The sequence below is a fragment of the Arthrobotrys flagrans genome, assembly GCF_004000055.1.
Source record: "Arthrobotrys flagrans strain CBS H-5679 chromosome Unknown unitig_1, whole genome shotgun sequence".
Taxonomy (NCBI): Eukaryota; Fungi; Ascomycota; class Orbiliomycetes; order Orbiliales; family Orbiliaceae; genus Arthrobotrys; species Arthrobotrys flagrans.
Window position 1 is genome coordinate 5,157,372 of NW_027137556.1, and position 17,044 is coordinate 5,174,415.

The 17,044-nt window shown below is 46.8% G+C and overlaps 9 protein-coding genes across 9 annotated transcripts; 7 read left to right on the top strand and 2 right to left on the bottom strand.

Annotated features, from left to right (window-relative positions):
- Positions 1-232: 232 nt before the first annotated feature.
- Positions 233-2,550, top strand: DFL_009530 (uncharacterized protein; the record flags this gene model as incomplete). The annotated part of the gene is made up of 4 exons (XM_067639432.1): positions 233-271; positions 326-512; positions 593-793; positions 869-2,550. The coding sequence occupies 4 exons, from the start codon at positions 233-235 to the stop codon at positions 2,548-2,550; spliced, it is 2,109 nt and encodes a 702-aa protein (XP_067487222.1).
- A 1,315-nt stretch (positions 2,551-3,865) lies between these two features.
- On the top strand, positions 3,866-5,081 carry DFL_009531 (uncharacterized protein; the record flags this gene model as incomplete). Its single annotated transcript, XM_067639433.1, has 7 exons — positions 3,866-3,958; positions 4,057-4,236; positions 4,301-4,423; positions 4,482-4,517; positions 4,573-4,745; positions 4,825-4,884; positions 4,943-5,081. 7 exons carry the CDS (start codon positions 3,866-3,868, stop codon positions 5,079-5,081), a joined length of 804 nt encoding a protein of 267 aa, XP_067487223.1.
- Positions 5,082-5,737: 656 nt separating this feature from the next.
- Positions 5,738-7,040, top strand: DFL_009532 (uncharacterized protein; the record flags this gene model as incomplete). Its single annotated transcript, XM_067639434.1, has 9 exons — positions 5,738-5,836; positions 5,907-5,943; positions 6,022-6,075; positions 6,149-6,245; positions 6,309-6,345; positions 6,420-6,528; positions 6,582-6,667; positions 6,742-6,891; positions 6,954-7,040. The coding sequence occupies 9 exons, from the start codon at positions 5,738-5,740 to the stop codon at positions 7,038-7,040; spliced, it is 756 nt and encodes a 251-aa protein (XP_067487224.1).
- A 268-nt stretch (positions 7,041-7,308) lies between these two features.
- DFL_009533 (uncharacterized protein) lies at positions 7,309-8,116 on the top strand (the record flags this gene model as incomplete). Its single annotated transcript, XM_067639435.1, has 3 exons — positions 7,309-7,572; positions 7,643-7,929; positions 8,002-8,116. The coding sequence occupies 3 exons, from the start codon at positions 7,309-7,311 to the stop codon at positions 8,114-8,116; spliced, it is 666 nt and encodes a 221-aa protein (XP_067487225.1).
- A 312-nt stretch (positions 8,117-8,428) lies between these two features.
- On the top strand, positions 8,429-9,835 carry DFL_009534 (uncharacterized protein; the record flags this gene model as incomplete). The annotated part of the gene is made up of 4 exons (XM_067639436.1): positions 8,429-8,489; positions 8,676-9,221; positions 9,294-9,392; positions 9,465-9,835. The coding sequence occupies 4 exons, from the start codon at positions 8,429-8,431 to the stop codon at positions 9,833-9,835; spliced, it is 1,077 nt and encodes a 358-aa protein (XP_067487226.1).
- A 767-nt stretch (positions 9,836-10,602) lies between these two features.
- On the top strand, positions 10,603-11,208 carry DFL_009535 (uncharacterized protein; the record flags this gene model as incomplete). The annotated part of the gene is made up of 3 exons (XM_067639437.1): positions 10,603-10,636; positions 10,702-11,030; positions 11,125-11,208. The coding sequence occupies 3 exons, from the start codon at positions 10,603-10,605 to the stop codon at positions 11,206-11,208; spliced, it is 447 nt and encodes a 148-aa protein (XP_067487227.1).
- Positions 11,209-12,048: 840 nt separating this feature from the next.
- On the top strand, positions 12,049-12,856 carry DFL_009536 (uncharacterized protein; the record flags this gene model as incomplete). Its single annotated transcript, XM_067639438.1, has 4 exons — positions 12,049-12,079; positions 12,164-12,308; positions 12,418-12,508; positions 12,587-12,856. The coding sequence occupies 4 exons, from the start codon at positions 12,049-12,051 to the stop codon at positions 12,854-12,856; spliced, it is 537 nt and encodes a 178-aa protein (XP_067487228.1).
- A 186-nt stretch (positions 12,857-13,042) lies between these two features.
- On the bottom strand, positions 13,043-14,700 carry DFL_009537 (uncharacterized protein; the record flags this gene model as incomplete). The annotated part of the gene is made up of 8 exons (XM_067639439.1): positions 13,043-13,238; positions 13,299-13,365; positions 13,423-13,534; positions 13,597-13,610; positions 13,665-13,954; positions 14,018-14,275; positions 14,350-14,481; positions 14,555-14,700. The coding sequence occupies 8 exons, from the start codon at positions 14,698-14,700 to the stop codon at positions 13,043-13,045; spliced, it is 1,215 nt and encodes a 404-aa protein (XP_067487229.1).
- A 703-nt stretch (positions 14,701-15,403) lies between these two features.
- Positions 15,404-16,577, bottom strand: DFL_009538 (uncharacterized protein; the record flags this gene model as incomplete). The annotated part of the gene is made up of 2 exons (XM_067639440.1): positions 15,404-15,834; positions 15,911-16,577. The coding sequence occupies 2 exons, from the start codon at positions 16,575-16,577 to the stop codon at positions 15,404-15,406; spliced, it is 1,098 nt and encodes a 365-aa protein (XP_067487230.1).
- Between the last annotated feature and the right edge of the window lie 467 nt (positions 16,578-17,044).

Consider the following 17,044-nt stretch of genomic DNA (forward strand, 5'->3'; position numbering starts at 1 on the left):
AGAAAAGCCAAACGGTTCGCTTTAGATCTCATCGCTCCACACACGCGCCCACATGCACACGCATCATACACGTCTCCCCGATCTCCCTCTTTTCCCATATACGTTTCTTTAAAACGCTTCTGAACGATTGCTGTTCCGGTTGGACATCCTGGTGGCATCAGAGTCCAATCTTCGGTCCTTATTCCGCCCCTACTCCTCTCCGTTTCCTCCTCAGGAGCACCCTACTGACATCATGCCGGATCCTATCATCTACAAGGCGACCTATAGTGGTGTAAGTGCGGAAACCTCACTGGAGACTTATACCAGGCTAACGATGTGATGATAGGTCCCTGTCTATGAGTTCCTGTGCAAGAGCATTGCCTGTATGCGCAGGCGCTCTGATGGATGGCTGAACGCTACCCAGATCCTGAAGGTTGCTGGGTTCGATAAACCGCAAAGGACTAGGATATTGGAGCGTGAAGTCCAGAGAGGTGTTCATGAGAAGGTGCAAGGTGGATATGGCAAATATCAGGGTATGTTCTGTTCCCAATGGGTGTTATTGTTGGTGTGGGTTCTCTTTCGGAGTATTCGAGCTAATCTGGGTTTCATCTAGGGACATGGGTTCCTCTTGAGCGCGGCCGGGAAATCGCCATTCAGTATAAGGTCGAAGACCTTCTTGACCCTATAGTAAACTTCCGACCTACTACAGAGAGCCCGCCGCTTGCTCCGAAACATGTCACAGCGGCCTCTGCCAAACCCAGGGCTCCCAGGGGGGCCGGGCCGAAGGCAGCCGCAAATCCCAAAAAGGCCGCAAGTGAGTAACTATTCCTCAGTTACGGAGAGCAGTGTTTTGTTAGCCAGGGCTAATGGTTATGTTTTAATAAACTAGAACCGCCCAAACTGGTCACCGTCCTACCCGCCGAACCCGTACGCCCACTCCACCTTCCATCCGAAGAAGAACCTGCGGATGGTGATCTTAGCGAAATTGAAGGTCTAGAATCCTCAATCATTGACCCCCTCGAACACGGACACGCCTCAGGCGGCGAAGACGGGATAGGACAGTTCCCAATGGACGGAAGCAGGAAGCGAAAGAGAGGGCTGATGATGGAAAGCCCTTTGGAAATCAGTCGCCGTCGAAGGGTTGCGTATAGTGACGAACTCCTCGATTATTTTATGACTAACGAAAATGGAATTCCACCGTTCCTCGAAAACCCGCCAATGGACTTCGAAGTCAACGAGATTATCGATGATGAAGGGCATACCGCCTTTCACTGGGCTGCTGCTATGGGAGATCTAACCGTGGTCGAGCTTTTGTTGAAAGCCGGTGCAGACTTCAACATGACTAACAAGCGTGGCGAGACCCCGCTGATGAGAGCAGTCCTATTCACCAATAACTACGACCGCAAAGCTTTCCCTCGACTTGTAACAATCCTCCGCAGCACGATCGGGTGCATTGATTCCTTCGCATCTACGGTTTTTCACCATATCGCCGCGACGACTTGTTCCCGTAACAAATTACTGGCCGCGAAATACTATTGCAATGTCATCCTCCTCAAACTCTCGGAAACCGAACCCCAAGGAGAAATTGGTTCCTTGTTGGATAGACAGGATATGGAAGGAAACACGGCTCTTACAATTGCGGCGAAGAATAGCGCTCGAAAACTGGTACAGATGATGTTGGCGTACCATGGAAGCCCTGATATCCCCAACATGGAAGGTCATACGGCAGATGAATACATTGTCCTGTACGAGAGGGACCGACGATCTATGGCACAACAGAACCACCAACTTGCCAGCTCATCTCCTATTCAAGGATACGACGGGTATGGGAATTCGAGTCAGCTGCCGAACTCCTTTCGACTTAACCCGGGCTCTTCCCAAGGAAACGCCACAGTTGCTGCTGTTAAATATGCGTTGAATCATTCGGCCAGTGTCCCCCAGCCTCATGTATCCGAGGCCGCAATGCAGGCCACCCAAAAGTTTATTCCTCTCATGGCAGAGAAGCTCGAAGACCTCGCCTCCGCGTACGACATGGAGCTCCGAGAGAAAGAAGAGGATCTGCTGCAAGCGAGAGAACTATTGGCTTCTGTCAATGCCGACCTCGAGGCCACTCGGGCTCAGTACGAGGCCTTGCTTGCAACAGTAGGGTCCGAAGCCCAGTTCGAATCGGATCTCCAACACGCCCGGGAAACGTTTAGACTGCAATCAGAAGCCCTCCGCAAGGCGATCGAACGGAATCAATATTTCGAACTTGCCAGATTAATCCGAGACGAAGAAGGGAAGGCTGTTTTTAAGACCAAACCAACCTCTGCAGCCGGGTTGGAGAAAGAGCAGAGAGAACAATTTGAAAACGCGAAGCAACTAGTCAAAGCGCAGTACGGACGAAATCAACTGGTCGAGAAGATCATCGAACTGTACGCTTTAGCTGGGATCGGGAGTCGGATGAATGACTATAGGAAGTTGATCTCTCTTGCCTTAAAGGTTCCGATGGACGAAGTTGACGGGTTGATCCCGGATATTTTGCGGAACCTCCAGACTGAAGATAGTCCGTCGAATATGACAGAGTCTTAAGGCGGATAAGATTGTGTCCTTTTGTTTTATTTCTTCTCACTACACCACTACTCAAGACCGCCCTGTGCACCGCGTACTTTTTTTTTTCTTTTTCCCTTCATTTTTTCTTCGGACAACTCTGTGGGGCTCTAGGCGTCTGGATATTCTTTCTTTGTTTCCAGTTGCATGCATACTTGGTTTATCTTGCTAAATTTTTTTTCTTTCTTTCTTTGCTGGGCGTTCCGGTAGCATGAGCTCGACGGATATCAATGTATATTACATACTAGTTATATGACACCATTTTTTACTATCTAATCCCACATCCATACCATGATAACATGATTTTTGTTTACGATTTCTAATTTCCAAAGATGGAAGGCCAGATGGCGCACGTCGTGCAATCGTGGCGCGTGGCAGAAGCTTGATGTTTTCGATCGCGATCCGATCTGGACATGTCAGGTGCCAAGCGGGGCAGGGGACTCGAATTTGGAAACATGGGTATTCCAAATCAGGCGGGCTGTGGGCTGCAATGTTCCAGATCGGGTTTGGAATACGCACCCCTGCGACATATTTGGCATTCATCTTCCAAATGCCTCGAAACGTTCAGGGTATCAGCGAGCCTTATCCTTGTCGGTCCACTGCCGCTCGTCGCAGCTGGTCTTCACTGGTTCCGACTCCCCTGCCAGCAAGCGGCCACAGCCAGCTTCCTTTCCTTCTTCCTTGTTTCTTCCATCTCGATCCAAATTCTTTTCCTTCTCCTCCTCTTCTTCCTTCTTCTCTCGTTCTGTCTTCTTGGCCTCTTTTCCCTTCTCACAAATACTTAATATCTTCTTGCATGTTACTGGAATCGCTGAAAGAACTTGGTACATCAAGGGGGGTTATTCACTGCTTTGTATTCGTTACAACGCTCTCTTCGATTTCTGTAGTTCAAGACATCCGATAACGGCCTAGGTTCTTTATCGTATCCTTCCGCGGGGAACCTTGGATTCAGCCTTCGGACTAGCTTATTGAATTTCGTAAGCCTCATCGGTGTTAGCAATCGAGTTCGACATCCCCAGCTGCCGCGGGGCGAACCAGGTACCTCACAATGACCTATGAAAAGGTCATGAATGAAAGCGACATGCTTGGTGCCTCTCCCCTTCTTTGTCGCTCCTTATGCCCTTGCTTCCTTTACTTTTTCTTTTACTGACTGGATTCCTGCCCCATCTGGCGTCACTTAATACTTTCAGCCGCCCTCGATTCAATACAGAGCCCGTTAGTACCCGGGGACTCAGCTCTTTCCAATGTGCAATGCATTGCCCACAGAGGCTCAAGATTCCACTGGCCGGAAAATACGATGATGGCCTTCGAAGGTGCAATAAAGGCGGGTGCGGATGCGTTAGAAACCGATATTCACCTGTCGAAAGATGGTATCGCTGTTCTTTCACATGTAGGTTTTTGAATTAAATGTTCTATTCTATATTTTTCAATCCATCCCTTGCATGCATAACATCTAATATAGCACCCTTTATTATCGTATTCGATTAGGACGCTAGCTTGAAACGATGTTATGGCATACAAGGAAATGTCATCGACTACGATTGGGAGTTTCTCAAGACTCTTCGGACTGTGAAAGAGCCTCACGTTCCCATGCCGCGGTTATCAGAACTCGTGCAGTTCCTTGACCACCCAGAAAACAAACATATATGGCTGATTCTTGATATCAAGGTGGGCTTTTCAAGTTCTTTTGATATGTTAGTTGGATCGAAATGAGCTAACAAATATATCAAAGACCGACAACATAGCTGAAGATGTGATCCTAGCAATAGCAGAAGCTATATCTAGTGTAAACGGCAGCTCGGAATATTGGCATGGCCGAATACAATTGGGTTGCTGGAATATTCAATTCGTACCTGTCAGTGGTCCCCTGGGATATGTTTTCAATTCAGTGCTGACAAAATATACACCTACAGCTTTGCCAAAAATACCTGCCTGGGTTTCCGATAACAGTACGTCCCATATTTGCTAGATTATAGCAAGTTCACAACTAATCATAGGAGCTAGTTCATTGGCTATTCACTTGCACTAGCAGCCGAATTCCTCGATGTACCCGAGGCAAATTTCAATCTACTGTTTCCGAGCGTGGTTGGCCCTTTTGGAAGCGACTTCATACGGAAGGCTCAGTCGAGGGGTAGGGAGGTTTACGTCTGGACTCTGAACGACACCACTCTGATGAAGTAGGGCTGCATAAACCTTAAAGTTGATCCGAATATCTTGTATACTCTCATACTAATGCGACTGCGTTTCAAACTGCAGATGGGCAATATCTCTGGGTGTTGATGGCATCGTAACCGATGAAACGATGAAATTGATGGGGTAGGTTGATTAATTGATTCTATCCTTGTTTTGGTACAATTATCTAACTTGAATGCAGCATTCCGCACAGTGTGACTGAGGATATACAAAGTTTCGTCCGATGGTTTATTACTGTTGTCTGTTTCGTCTGGTGGCCGGCACTTATCCTACCTCTATATTCTGCAATATTCAAACCTAGGTTTCGGGTCAGCGCATAGAGTAGAGAGAGAGAAAAAAAACAAAAAAAGAAAAGTTGGTACATTGGGTGGTTCTTGGATTGGGTTTTTTTCCGATAAAAGAAGAATGTGTTTCCTTTTTTTTCTCGAAATGGTTGAACGTGGCGTTTTGGAGCCTTTGGTAGCGTTTTGTCAAAGCAAGAAGCCCTGGCACTATCCTTAATACTTAGTACATCGTCTTGGGGTATACCTATAACTATGGAGGATTTGTGGCGATGCAGTTAGGGTTGCCAGTTCAATTCTTTGCGATCCTAACGGAAGATGGACAGGATATACCCATATATACTTACATCGACAAAGAATAAAATAAATATCTTAAACGTTATAACTTCGTCGAGAACCTTCCTGCCCCGATTAAAAGCTTATTCGATTGGTATAGTAGAATGAGGAAGAAAATTCCAAAGCATAGGACACTCGTACTGTACTTTGGCACACCGTCTTCATGTTGTTGCAGTTTTGACACTCGACGTGTTGGATATCATTTCTACAGCCACAATTCGTTGACCTTCCTCGTTCGTAGTTACAACCTCCACATACACACAACATCACAATCCATCCTTAGCTATTCCCCGATATCCACGTGGTTTTCTCGCGTAAATAAAATTTATAAAAGGCCTGCTTATCGGAAGACCACCGGTATGGCGGAATTAACCAATCTTGCCGTGGACGGCATGATCGATCCCGAGATTTTCAAACAAGTCCAAAACGATATAGACGAAGATATCAAAGTTCGAGATGTATGTTTACAAAAAAAAGGCCAAAATTCTACCTACCATCAGATAGAACTAATTGAGGGTAACTCGGTAGGAAATTCGCGGACTCTTGAAGTCGTTGGACAAGCACGGTATGTAATATGGCTTAGATGTATTTTTTATTTTTTTTATCAGTCGGATACTAATACAATATGTCTCTGGTCGGATAGATCGTTCGATTCAATCCGTTCTATCTAGGGTCCATGCGGTTCCTGCATCTTCGCGTGAGTATATTAGGAGTTTTATACTACCTAGAGACTTGATCTGCTTTATGGCTTATGCTTTAACCAAAAACAGTGGCGACTCTCCTTGCTAGTGCACAACCTTTCTTCGAACGGCAGCGAGCGACTCTGAAGGAACTTGATGCGGTTGCGTCGAAGTACCCATATTACAAGTCTGTTGCACCTACTTTCTAAGGATTGGGATTTGGGGTTACCTCTGACTGTGGTTCTCATAGATACAATGGACTTTGGACGAGGGAGATACAAGCCGCTGTAGGTGGCAATCCCCCGGGCGCCATCTGGTCCCTTCTTGAAGATATTCTCATTTACTGATACTTTTTGACAAGTCATACGGGATCGTTCTGGCCGGGTGGCTTGGGGCGTTTACGCCAGAGAATGAAGAGCGAAAAGAGGGTCACTTGATGACCATCAACGAAGTCGGGGAGAAGCTTGGAAGTATGCCCTTCCTGATCTCTTTTTTGTCTATCGGGGAAGCTAACTTTGGGCAGTTCCGGTCAACGTCAAGAATGCAGATGTCTTTCATCTTACTCTTGAAGAATATCTCCATTCTCTGATCAACTTGATAGAGGAATTGGTACCACACACTTGCAACCCTATGGGTGTTAAACCTAAGATAAATAATTATTCTGACAATCAATTCTTCTCCAGACCCGACTTGCGGTTAATTCCGTTACATCGGGTGACTACCAACGACCAATGCTCATCAGCAGGTTCGTGAAAGACCTACATGCTGGGTTCCAATTACTCAATCTCAAAAACGACGCTCTAAGGCGGAGAAGTGACAGTATCAAATACAATGTATGATTAACTCGCTCGTTTGATTATTTTGTGTCCCCTGCTAATGATGCTTCCTTTTATAGGTCAAGAAGATTGAGGACGTGGTCTATGATCTCGCATTGCGAAAATTGATCAATCAAACAGATAACCAAGCAGCGCCTTCACAATAAAGCATGGATATTGCCAAGGACCATTTGGTTTTTCTTGCATAATGCACTTGGCATGTTTCTACGGGTTATATCCGTTTTTCAAGTATCTTATTTGCTGGTATATCAAAATTGGTCACTAGTGCGGTGGTGGGGTTAATGTTGTTGGGTTTTAGATAGCTAGCCAAGTCCTGTCCATTTCGCGAACTGTTTCTCCCAAGCAGTTGCACATCACTCCCAATCCCTCTATGTTCAATTGCAACCCGTTATAGCGCCGTACGATATGGCCAACATGGTAGACCGAAGTGGGATTGCGGAAACTGTCCGACATGCCCATCCAATAATCCTCCTCGGGACTCTGTATGCCACGTTCACATCCCTAGTCAACGATCCTCCAACCCTCCTCCTGCAGCTTTTACCGGTTACGATTGGAATTCAAATAATCCACGCGTCTACATGTCTCGGCAGCAGCAGAGTGGCAGCGGCGTCCGGGGGTAAGAAGAAGGCTAAATCTACTTCGAAGGGGAAATCGGAGGATGCAGGGGCCAATGTTTTGGTATATTCCGACCTTGAACGAATCTTCATGCGAATGAACCTCGTCGACTAATTGGATTGTGACATCGCAGACATCGTTTTTGTCTCTCTGCTTGGCTCTATTGATCGGTACCCCGGCTATGTTTATCGTAATAGTACTACTCGGTGCTCCGATAACGGCGGATCTTTCACATACTGCGCTCTGTGCCGCACACTTGAGCGTTTTGGCGGGGCTTCCTCTGGTTTATTCATATCATGTTCAAGGGTCGAAATGGAGAGACATTGTCTCGTTGAATCTACCGATGGATGAGGTCTACGGAGGGGCGCTGGGGGCGTGTCTCGGGGCGTGGTTTGGAGCTATTCCAATACCATTGGATTGGTATGAAACAACCTCATTCACTAATATATCACCTACGGATGCCGGCGGAAGTCTAACAGTAATTAAATATAGGGACCGCGACTGGCAAAGGTGGCCGGTGACGATAGTCGTGGGGATGTATGCTGGTTATGCAGTTGGCCGCTTGGGTGGGCTAGCATTGGTTGGTAAAGTCGCGCGATTCAACTGAATTCGCCCGAAAAAAATCTAGAAGTTTACAAATTCACACAATTGATCGATACCAAATCCCCCAAAGAAAATAAAAATGATGTTTAGGACTTGCAGACGTCTAAGCCCTTCAAAGTAGACCATTTCCTATGAAAGTCCCCAGGTTTGTGGCGGATATATTAGTATGACGGGTGCTATATTTTGTGTGGCGCTTGGCGGGTTTTGGTGACCAGCCTGGCCTCATTGCCTTTAATTCGTGATGAAATTGGACATCGGGACATGCCACCTCCACTCAACCCGCTAAACCAGGCATTGTCAGCAAACACCTCTCGCAATGGATGGCTTCATGGATGAGAAGAAGGAGTTCGAAGGACTCAAGTCCTTTGACGCCTTTCGTATGTAATTATTCTTCACCTTTGTTTTTTTTTCTATGCTATTTTCCCGCGTGTCGCAAGGCTCAATCGGTTCGCGATGCGACAATGTCAGCGGCACCGGTAGAGCCTCAGCTCGGATAGTTTTGGAAGAACAAAAGGAAGAAAGGGAAGCTAACTAGAAATATTATATCCGTTCAAAATTTATAGCGAAAACCCGAGTATCATACACAACGAGATCATCGAAAGGCGGTGTCATAACACTGGTGTTCGTGGCAATCTGCGTCTGGCTGGTTTGGGGTGAACTGAGTCTCTATCTGGATGGGAAGTCGGAAGAACACTTCAGCGTTCAAGGTGGAGAGGGCCATTATATGCAGATCAACCTCGATATAATAGTGGCCATGCCATGCGACAGTCTACATGTCAACGTTCAGGATGCCGCTGGAGACCGAATCCTCGCTGGAGATCTCTTGCACAAGGTCTCTGCCGATTTCATATCCACCGATACGCATGCACTGCCGCATAATCTGTTGAAGAAGGATTCGAGGGAAGGGGGGCCATCTTATGACGGATCGGACGAGGTCATCCGGAAGGCTGGAAAGAAGAAGAAGTTCAAGTTGAACCTTCCAAAACGACCGAAGGGGAAGAGCTGCAGAATATGGGGTTCGATGGATGTTAATCGTGTTATGGGCGATTTCCATATCACTGCGAAGGGTCACGGTTACTGGGACCCTGGCCAGCATGTGGACCATGACAGTAAGGAGGATCTATCGCCCCCCAAATTCTACTACGGTGGTAATACTAACGGAGTGTTTACTTGTTATATAGCCTTTAATTTCAGCCATGTTGTGAATGAACTATCCTTTGGCGAATTCTACCCCAAATTGATAAACCCTCTAGATGGCGTTTCCGCAATTACTCAGGATAGTAAGCAGTTATATCTTCCCGGAATCGAGTTTCATACATTTTCACCGACTGTCTAACTTTTTGGTCATGTAGAATTTTACAGGTACCAATATTTCATGTCTGTCGTTCCTACGACATATAAAGCACACGGTCGGACTCTCCATACGAATCAATACAGTGTTACAGAGCAAGGACGCAGCATGACCCCCCAGAGCGTCCCCGGGATCTTCTTCAAGTTTGATATCGAGCCAATTATGCTCACCATCACGGATACGCATACTCCGTGGATATACCTGATTGTGCGTCTCGCCAATGTCATCGGCGGGGTTATGGTGGCAGGAGGATGGCTCTATAAAATATCGGATGGTGTGCTTGGGTCATTCTTGCCGTCACGGAGACGAGGGCTACGGAATGATCACTATTTGAACGGAACGCCAATATACTATGAGGAAGTTGATGAATAGGCCTGGATGTTCGAGGTCGATGTGTATATAGCTGGTTAGCCCGTTATTTGCTAGTTTTTCTCTTTTCTTTTTTTTTTTTTTTTTTCCGCCTAGTGTTCTTGCATTAAATTACCGCCCTCAATGGGATCTTGAAGTCATCGAAGACATACGTAATGCCGTAAACCGGACATGACTCCGAGTCGACAAGGCTAGATGATTATGTAACCGGCCGTTTTGGGCAAAGTATAGTGGCTCGGCAGGATCCAACTGTGGCAATGTGGCGCGGCCAGGCCAGATCCGGCTGCATACCCAGGGCGGTGGTGTGCACATGGCCTGGGACATGGGGTGGTAGCCAGTTATTCCCTCCGACCTTCCTTCAAGTCCAGTCGGGTCTTTCTTGTGGCCACCAGATTACAAAGCTCCCTTCCCTTCCATCCTACCCTATCCCCCCTTCCATTCTCCTTTCTTCATCCATTTCTTCTCTTCCATCATCATCACCAGCAACTCTGCTATCGCTGCAAACACTCCTCAATAGCTATCTCCCCATAATCCAACCTACTGCGGCTTTGATTCTTTAAACTGGTCTCTTAAGCGCCCGGACACAACATTCCTCTTGCCACCCGGATTCCATCGCCTTTTCAGCTCCTTTTTCAGACTGCAAACGGCCTCGAATCCATAAATACCGTCCCAGGAGGCACTTCTCCAGCTACTCCCACTCCTAGTACCTCGATCCTTGGCCGGGACGTTTCCGTGTTGCGCCGTACTCTCGACTCTCACTTGCGCCCAGGATGCAGATCTTCGTTAAGACCCTTACTGGCAAGAGTACGTATGCCCGCGTGTACAGCATCAAATTACGATTTAGGCCAACTAATGTGTCCGCTGTATAGCCATCACTCTTGAGGTGGAGTCTTCCGACACGATAGACAACGTCAAAGCCAAAATCCAGGACAAGGAGGGAATCCCCCCAGACCAACAAAGACTCATCTTCGCTGGGAAACAACTGGAAGACGGCCGAACTCTTTCTGATTACAACATCCAAAAAGAAAGCACTTTACATTTGGTTCTCAGGCTGCGAGGAGGCGGCAAGCCTAGATGCACGTTTGAAGGCTGTACAGCTTTCCAACAGCGGATAATCGGAGATTGCAGCTTCTGCAATGGCCACTTTTGCGGCAAGCACCGACTGCTCGAGAGCCACTATTGTCCAAATTTAGAAGATGTAGGTTTGCCCGATTTCCTAATCCCCGTTTCCGATTTCTTTCCCAACCACCAACTTGTGTCAGACGACGCTAACTCCCACTCTCACGTGACAGTGCCGCAAGCAGTCTCACGAGCGTAACGCCGAACAATTAAACTCCCAGCGTACAGAAACAAGCCGAGTTACCAAGGTCAACTAGCCAAAACGCTCCTGGCTTCGCACCCCTTCTCTGGTTTTTAGCTTAGTGGCTGCATTTTGCTATTTTTTTTGTTTCTTGTTCACCAACGATTTTGCCAGTGTTTCAGTGATGGTTTGGGATGGTTTTTGCTGTTTATTATTATATATCTCTTGCAGCGAATCTCTGAGTACCCTTTCAATTATTATAAATCAGTGTCCTGCCCGTTGAGGGTTTCCTGTTTTTAAATCCTGGCTTTTTTTAGCTTTGTTTTTTCTGCTGTCGTCCTTTGCGCGAAAGACTGCTCCTGTGTTCTTTTTCTCGTCGTTGGTTCGTTTGCAAATGTTCGCTTGTTAGATCGAATCCCAAGTTTCCAATCCTGTTAAATCCACGGCTGGCTAGCATGTCGATGGTTCCGGTCGGTGTTCTGTTCACTCGTCAGGGAAGTTCATTCCGATAATAATATGTAGACTGAATGTTTTAGCTCATCCAGTTCCTTGCTTGCTTACAGCCGGCTTGGAAGTCCCTAGAGTAATAGACGTTTACGTTAAACTGCATAGGTCAAAGTATGTCCGTTCCTTGATGTTCAGCTCCCTGCGCAGGGTATTTTTGATGACCACAATATGACGTAGCTGCATACCACGATCGCGATGGCCCTACCAACTTCACTTGAAGATCGGAGGTGTAAAGGAAACTTGTATGCTATAGGGTATTCGAGAAGTCTGTCTATATAAGATCCGCATTCCGCAAGGTCTTCAAATTTCAGCATCACAGCATCCATTCTTCAAAGCAGTTAACAATCTAAACCTTTAAACTTCACCGAGCTACGCTACATAATTTTTTTCTACGTTCGAGTACATAAAAATGTCGGAGAATAATAACACCCAAGCCTCCAGTATGTTTCTACCCTTCAAAACTTAATAACAGCCGGTATTATGGTGGGACTTCTGCCTAATCACAAATTCTCCTACAAATGTAGCTCTCGGTTCGGTCTCCCAGGGAGTTGCTGGTGCCGTTCAGCGCGGAATTGGTCAGCTCACCGGCAGCACCAAAGATATCCAGGATGGCACGGCTCGAAAGCTCGATGCAGAGGAAGAAAACGAAAGATCTCATGCTTCGGCCAAGTGCGTACCATATTCGCTATGCATTTTTTTTTTTTTTTTTTTTTTTTTTTTTATCTGTTTCGTCACCGGTACACAGACATCTCTAATCGGGTTTTTTCAAATGTAACAGACTGGGATCGGTGACCGCAACAGCCGAAGGTGGTGCTCATGTCGATAACAAAGATCGTCAACAGGGAAGCTGGAATCAGACCGTTGGCTCTGTAAGTTCGGATCTTTTAAATTTCTCGCCGATGGACCGGAAGCCTCGCTTACACATGAATCTTTTCTGTTCACAACAGGGTAAACAATTTGTAGGTGGTCTGATCGGAAACGAATCGCTCAGAGCGCAAGGCCGCGCACAGTACGATGAAGGAGTCCGACAGGAAACGTCCGGCCAGGCTAGTGATTTGGCCGGCGGTTACGCCGACAGGATCGGTGGAGCTATCGGGGGTACGCTAAACAACGACAAGGACGAACAGGAGAGGTATAAGAAGCAGCACGATGGAGGGAAGGCCGCTATAAGAAGTGTCGAAAAGGACCTGCAGAAAAAGGCCGATGCCACCGAGTAATATCGCCGTAATCTCGACTATTGTGCGATACATACAGAAGAGACCTGAATCACTTTCTTCTTCTTCTTCTTGTTGGTGTCATCAGGGTTAGTTAGTACGGTAATATACTATTATTAACATTGAAACCTAAACGTCTTAACGTATGCCGCCCTTTTAAATCAAATCCCCGACAAAATACATGTAAATCTAATCATCATGGTCCTCGATATCTGACGTCAAGTCGGATACTTCTTTTTCGCTCTCCTCCCGCATTTCTTTCCATGTCGCCCAGCTGAGAAGAGCAAACGCCGCACTAATCAAGAGTCCACCAACAATCGCAGCAGTGGTTAGCTCTCTGCCAAAAAGAATGTTGTCGGTAATCGCGACAAGGAAGATCGTGAGCCTGTGTAAATTGAAGTGAGCATTTATAACAAGGAAAATCGGAAGTAGCATCGACACTTACAATGCTGCAACTGAGCTAAGGACGGGGCTAGTCAAGCTGATCAGGATCAAGAAGGACCCGCTAAAAACTTTAGAAGATGTTAGTTCGGGTAGATGTGGTGAGGACGAAAATTGTATTTACTTACCAGCATTTGCAAATATTGATATGCAGAGCAGTCTTGCAGTCTCGCCCGTAGGAATTTCGAATTTCTCCCACCCGGTCCAGTGTAATAACGGCAGTGGGATCCAAAGAATAAGCTACTTGCGGGTGAGATAGTGTTCGTACCATAAGTATATAGTAAGCGGAAGCTAAGACTTACCAAAGTGAACGCCCCTATACATGCGCAAACGGTGTTTGAAAAGATGACCGATCTCCCTGAGCTTGTACCATTGGGAGGGCAGAGTAACTTTTTATATAGTACTTCATAGAGTCCGTAGAGGACACTACCTATCCCTATGAGCATATTGCCTCCTAACCTGGTGCTTGCAGCGCCATCCTGCTCTTGGTTATCGGTATTATCACCGTATGCAACCACAAGCACACCAACGACGGCAATCATGACGCTGATAATTTTGTCCGCCTGGGGTTTTTCCCGCAGTAGGGGAATCGAAAAGGCATATGCAAAAAATGCACTGCAGTTGTAGATTGCTGTTAGGTCCGACGGTGTAGTCAAGTTTCTATATTTACCCCAAAGCCGTTAGCGAGTGTGCGACCATTGGATGGTTTGGTTTACAACATACACGGCAATATACCAAGTCGACCCAGCGATCGTCAGAGCAGTGGTTACCAGAGCGATGCATCTTAGCAGATAGTAGAATGGATGAGCTATATCTTGTTGGTGACTGCTTCGATCTGCATGCAGTATCATATCTAACGTCGACCGAAGAAGAGACAGATGAGACCGGAGAAGGTTCTTGAAAGGTATTTGTCGTTTTCGAATTCGTAGAACGAGCAACTGCGCCGGCCAAAGAAATGCCCAGGAACCATGTGTGAGATACCTGATTGGAACAACGACCATCGCGATCTGGTTAGCGGCAACTCCGAATGGATACCGGGTATGTTGTTCACTTGCATCATGCAGTATGCTTTATTCCACCCCAGATCTCTCTGGATATACTGGGCGGTCTCCGTTTGGAGGACGAAAGAGCCCAATGAGAGCACAAGCATAAGTGCTGCCAAAGCATAACGGTTACGGTTATCTTTTCTATTTTGGTCGAGTCTTTGATCAGTTTCGGTAAAACGGTGACGGCTACATCGAGAATCACGGTTGTTCTTACACGGTCACAGGTGACCGCGATCGGAACTCTGCTCTCCGTCCAGAGTTCCCTTCGCCATCAACACCTGCGCTTCGGCCTCTCTCAGCATCTAGCAGAGGCTCCGATGACCGACCTTCATCATGCACCGTAGAAGAAGGCCTTGACATCCTTATAACGAAGGGAGCCGAGAGTAGTAGGGTATATGGTTTTGTAACGTATACGTATATGTCGAGTTTAAGGAAGACGTGGGTCCTGCGTGCTTAGGCTTTCTCAGGGTCCCCTGAATACCGATGCAGTCGAACAGCTAGCCCCGGCACCCGTCTGCAACGCGAAACGAGGGTCGTACCAGAAGGGAATCTAGATCTTGCGGGTGGAGTCCTCGGAGCTGGCTGCGCCATAGAGAAGACGACCGGATGTGCTGGAATGGTATCGGAATATTCGAGATGATTTGGCCTCAACATTAAGTTGCTTGCTGAGAAGTAGGTTCTCTGTACGAACTTTGGCTTACGTAGAGGTGGTTTAAGCTAGGAGAAAGCGGACAGCCGGCCAAGACCCATCTGGTTCACGCTTAAAACCCCGGTCGCCTGTTGTAGGGCCAAATTTGGATTGTTGAGTGGTTCACATCCGCACATGCACATGGCATGGGCGAAATACTTGAACCTTGTAGAATGAAAGCATGGATTTCCAGGCATGTAATTACAGCACATGTACACATTTGCATCTAAACTCCAGTACCCCAACAAGGGTGGGTATCTCTGGAATGAAGCAGGTGCGATAGTAAGAAACATATCAAAAATGTAGGAATTTGAAAACAAAGTAATCCCCGGGCATTCTGTGATGCCGTGCGCCTCTTGGGTTTTTGGGTATCTGTTAGAGGCCGTGTCCCGCCTCGAGGTCCTTCCCAAACCCGGATAGATCTTCGGAACACTTGGAAGAGGCCTCACCAGCCTCAAGATCGGAGGCATCAGGTGGTTGCGATGTTGAAGCGGGGCCTCCTAGAGTTTGCATTTGGTCTTTTTTCCGTTGAAATCGAATTCCCCGAAAAGGTCGTTGGATCGCCGAGATAGCGGACTTGACGAATTTCGAGAGAGCTTGGGCTCGAGTATCTCGAGTGGCAGCCATCCTGTCCCAAAATGGTTTTTGGTCCGCCAACTTCTCGATTTTTGCCATCGATGGTCTGCTATTTGCTTGCACCTTGCTTGCCCAAACATGTGATATTGGAAGAGCAATCGCTATAGTGGCTTGCGCAAGTGACGCAGACCCTCCGAACTTGACGAAGTTTTCTATGATGCAAAAGATAGCTACAGAAGAGCCATACGTTAGTTCTAGATCTATAGAATAACAAAATCAATGTATACACTGTTCTGTAGCACATACCTGGAAATATTAGAGTCTGAACACCGGATACCAAAAGGCTCTCCAGTGAACCCACGCCCACGAATCCCATGCGGCGTCGATTTCGAACCGATTGGTACATTCTCCAGGTGAAAGTCGCTGAAAATACGGCAATGCTAAGGGCGACCAATGCATTTACTAACGGATTAGCCCATTTGATGATTCTCAAGTTTGGGGGTCTTCCTTGCCACTGGATAATATATATTCCCAGGGCAAGGTAGGCCGCGGTGGCGATACTGCTGACTGAACAGCATGTAGCCAGGATAATCGCTTTCGATCGAGGATTCAGTGCCCAGCAAATTCGCACTTGGAGTAACAACGATATTTGAGTACCGATCATAAGTAATAACGATAGCACCGATGATACTATGCTAGCATTTATGTCTGATACCGGGACACCGGAAACGTCCCAAGCAAATATCGTATAAGTCTTTGCCAGACCGCTCATAAAATAATGCATAAAAAGGATGCCTCGGAGAATAACCAAGACGATGTTGATAAAGTTGGCTTTGAATAGTGGAGTTTTCCGTTTCTCTATCGCAGTGATGCATACCATAACGAAGAGAGCCGCGGTAGCAGCCCCGACTTGACTCGCGAATATCCCAGTTGTAAACAACTGATCTCGACGGAACGAGTCGATCTGGTCCATTGTAAATGTAATGTTTCCGCCATCTGGATAAAAGTAATAAATAGGGTTGGTTTGAGGGTCGAAACCCTCCACTGGCGGTACAGGCACCGCAACAAAGGGAGGAATATCATAGTAACCCGACAGATCCATAGCTTTTGTTTGTTTCGTGCCGTCTTGTGATCGAGAACGGTTTTTAGAGTAAGGTTGGTTGGGTCTAATGTGATTTTGGTTTTGAAATTATTTTGAGAAGGGTGAAGATGGGTTGATGAAGAGAAAGGGAATAAGAAGTTGATTTTGATTGTTGATAAACTAAAACAAAAATATAATGAATTGCAGGCGCTGTACACAGCGAGCATTTGGAACAGGGGAGAAGGTTATTGTGAAGCCGGTGTGAAAGGTCTCGATGTCTTATGTTGGAGTTCTCAATCAGATGTGTTGCTGTGTTGCGAGAGGAGCCCTTTGTGTTGTCATCGCCATGTCACGTGACT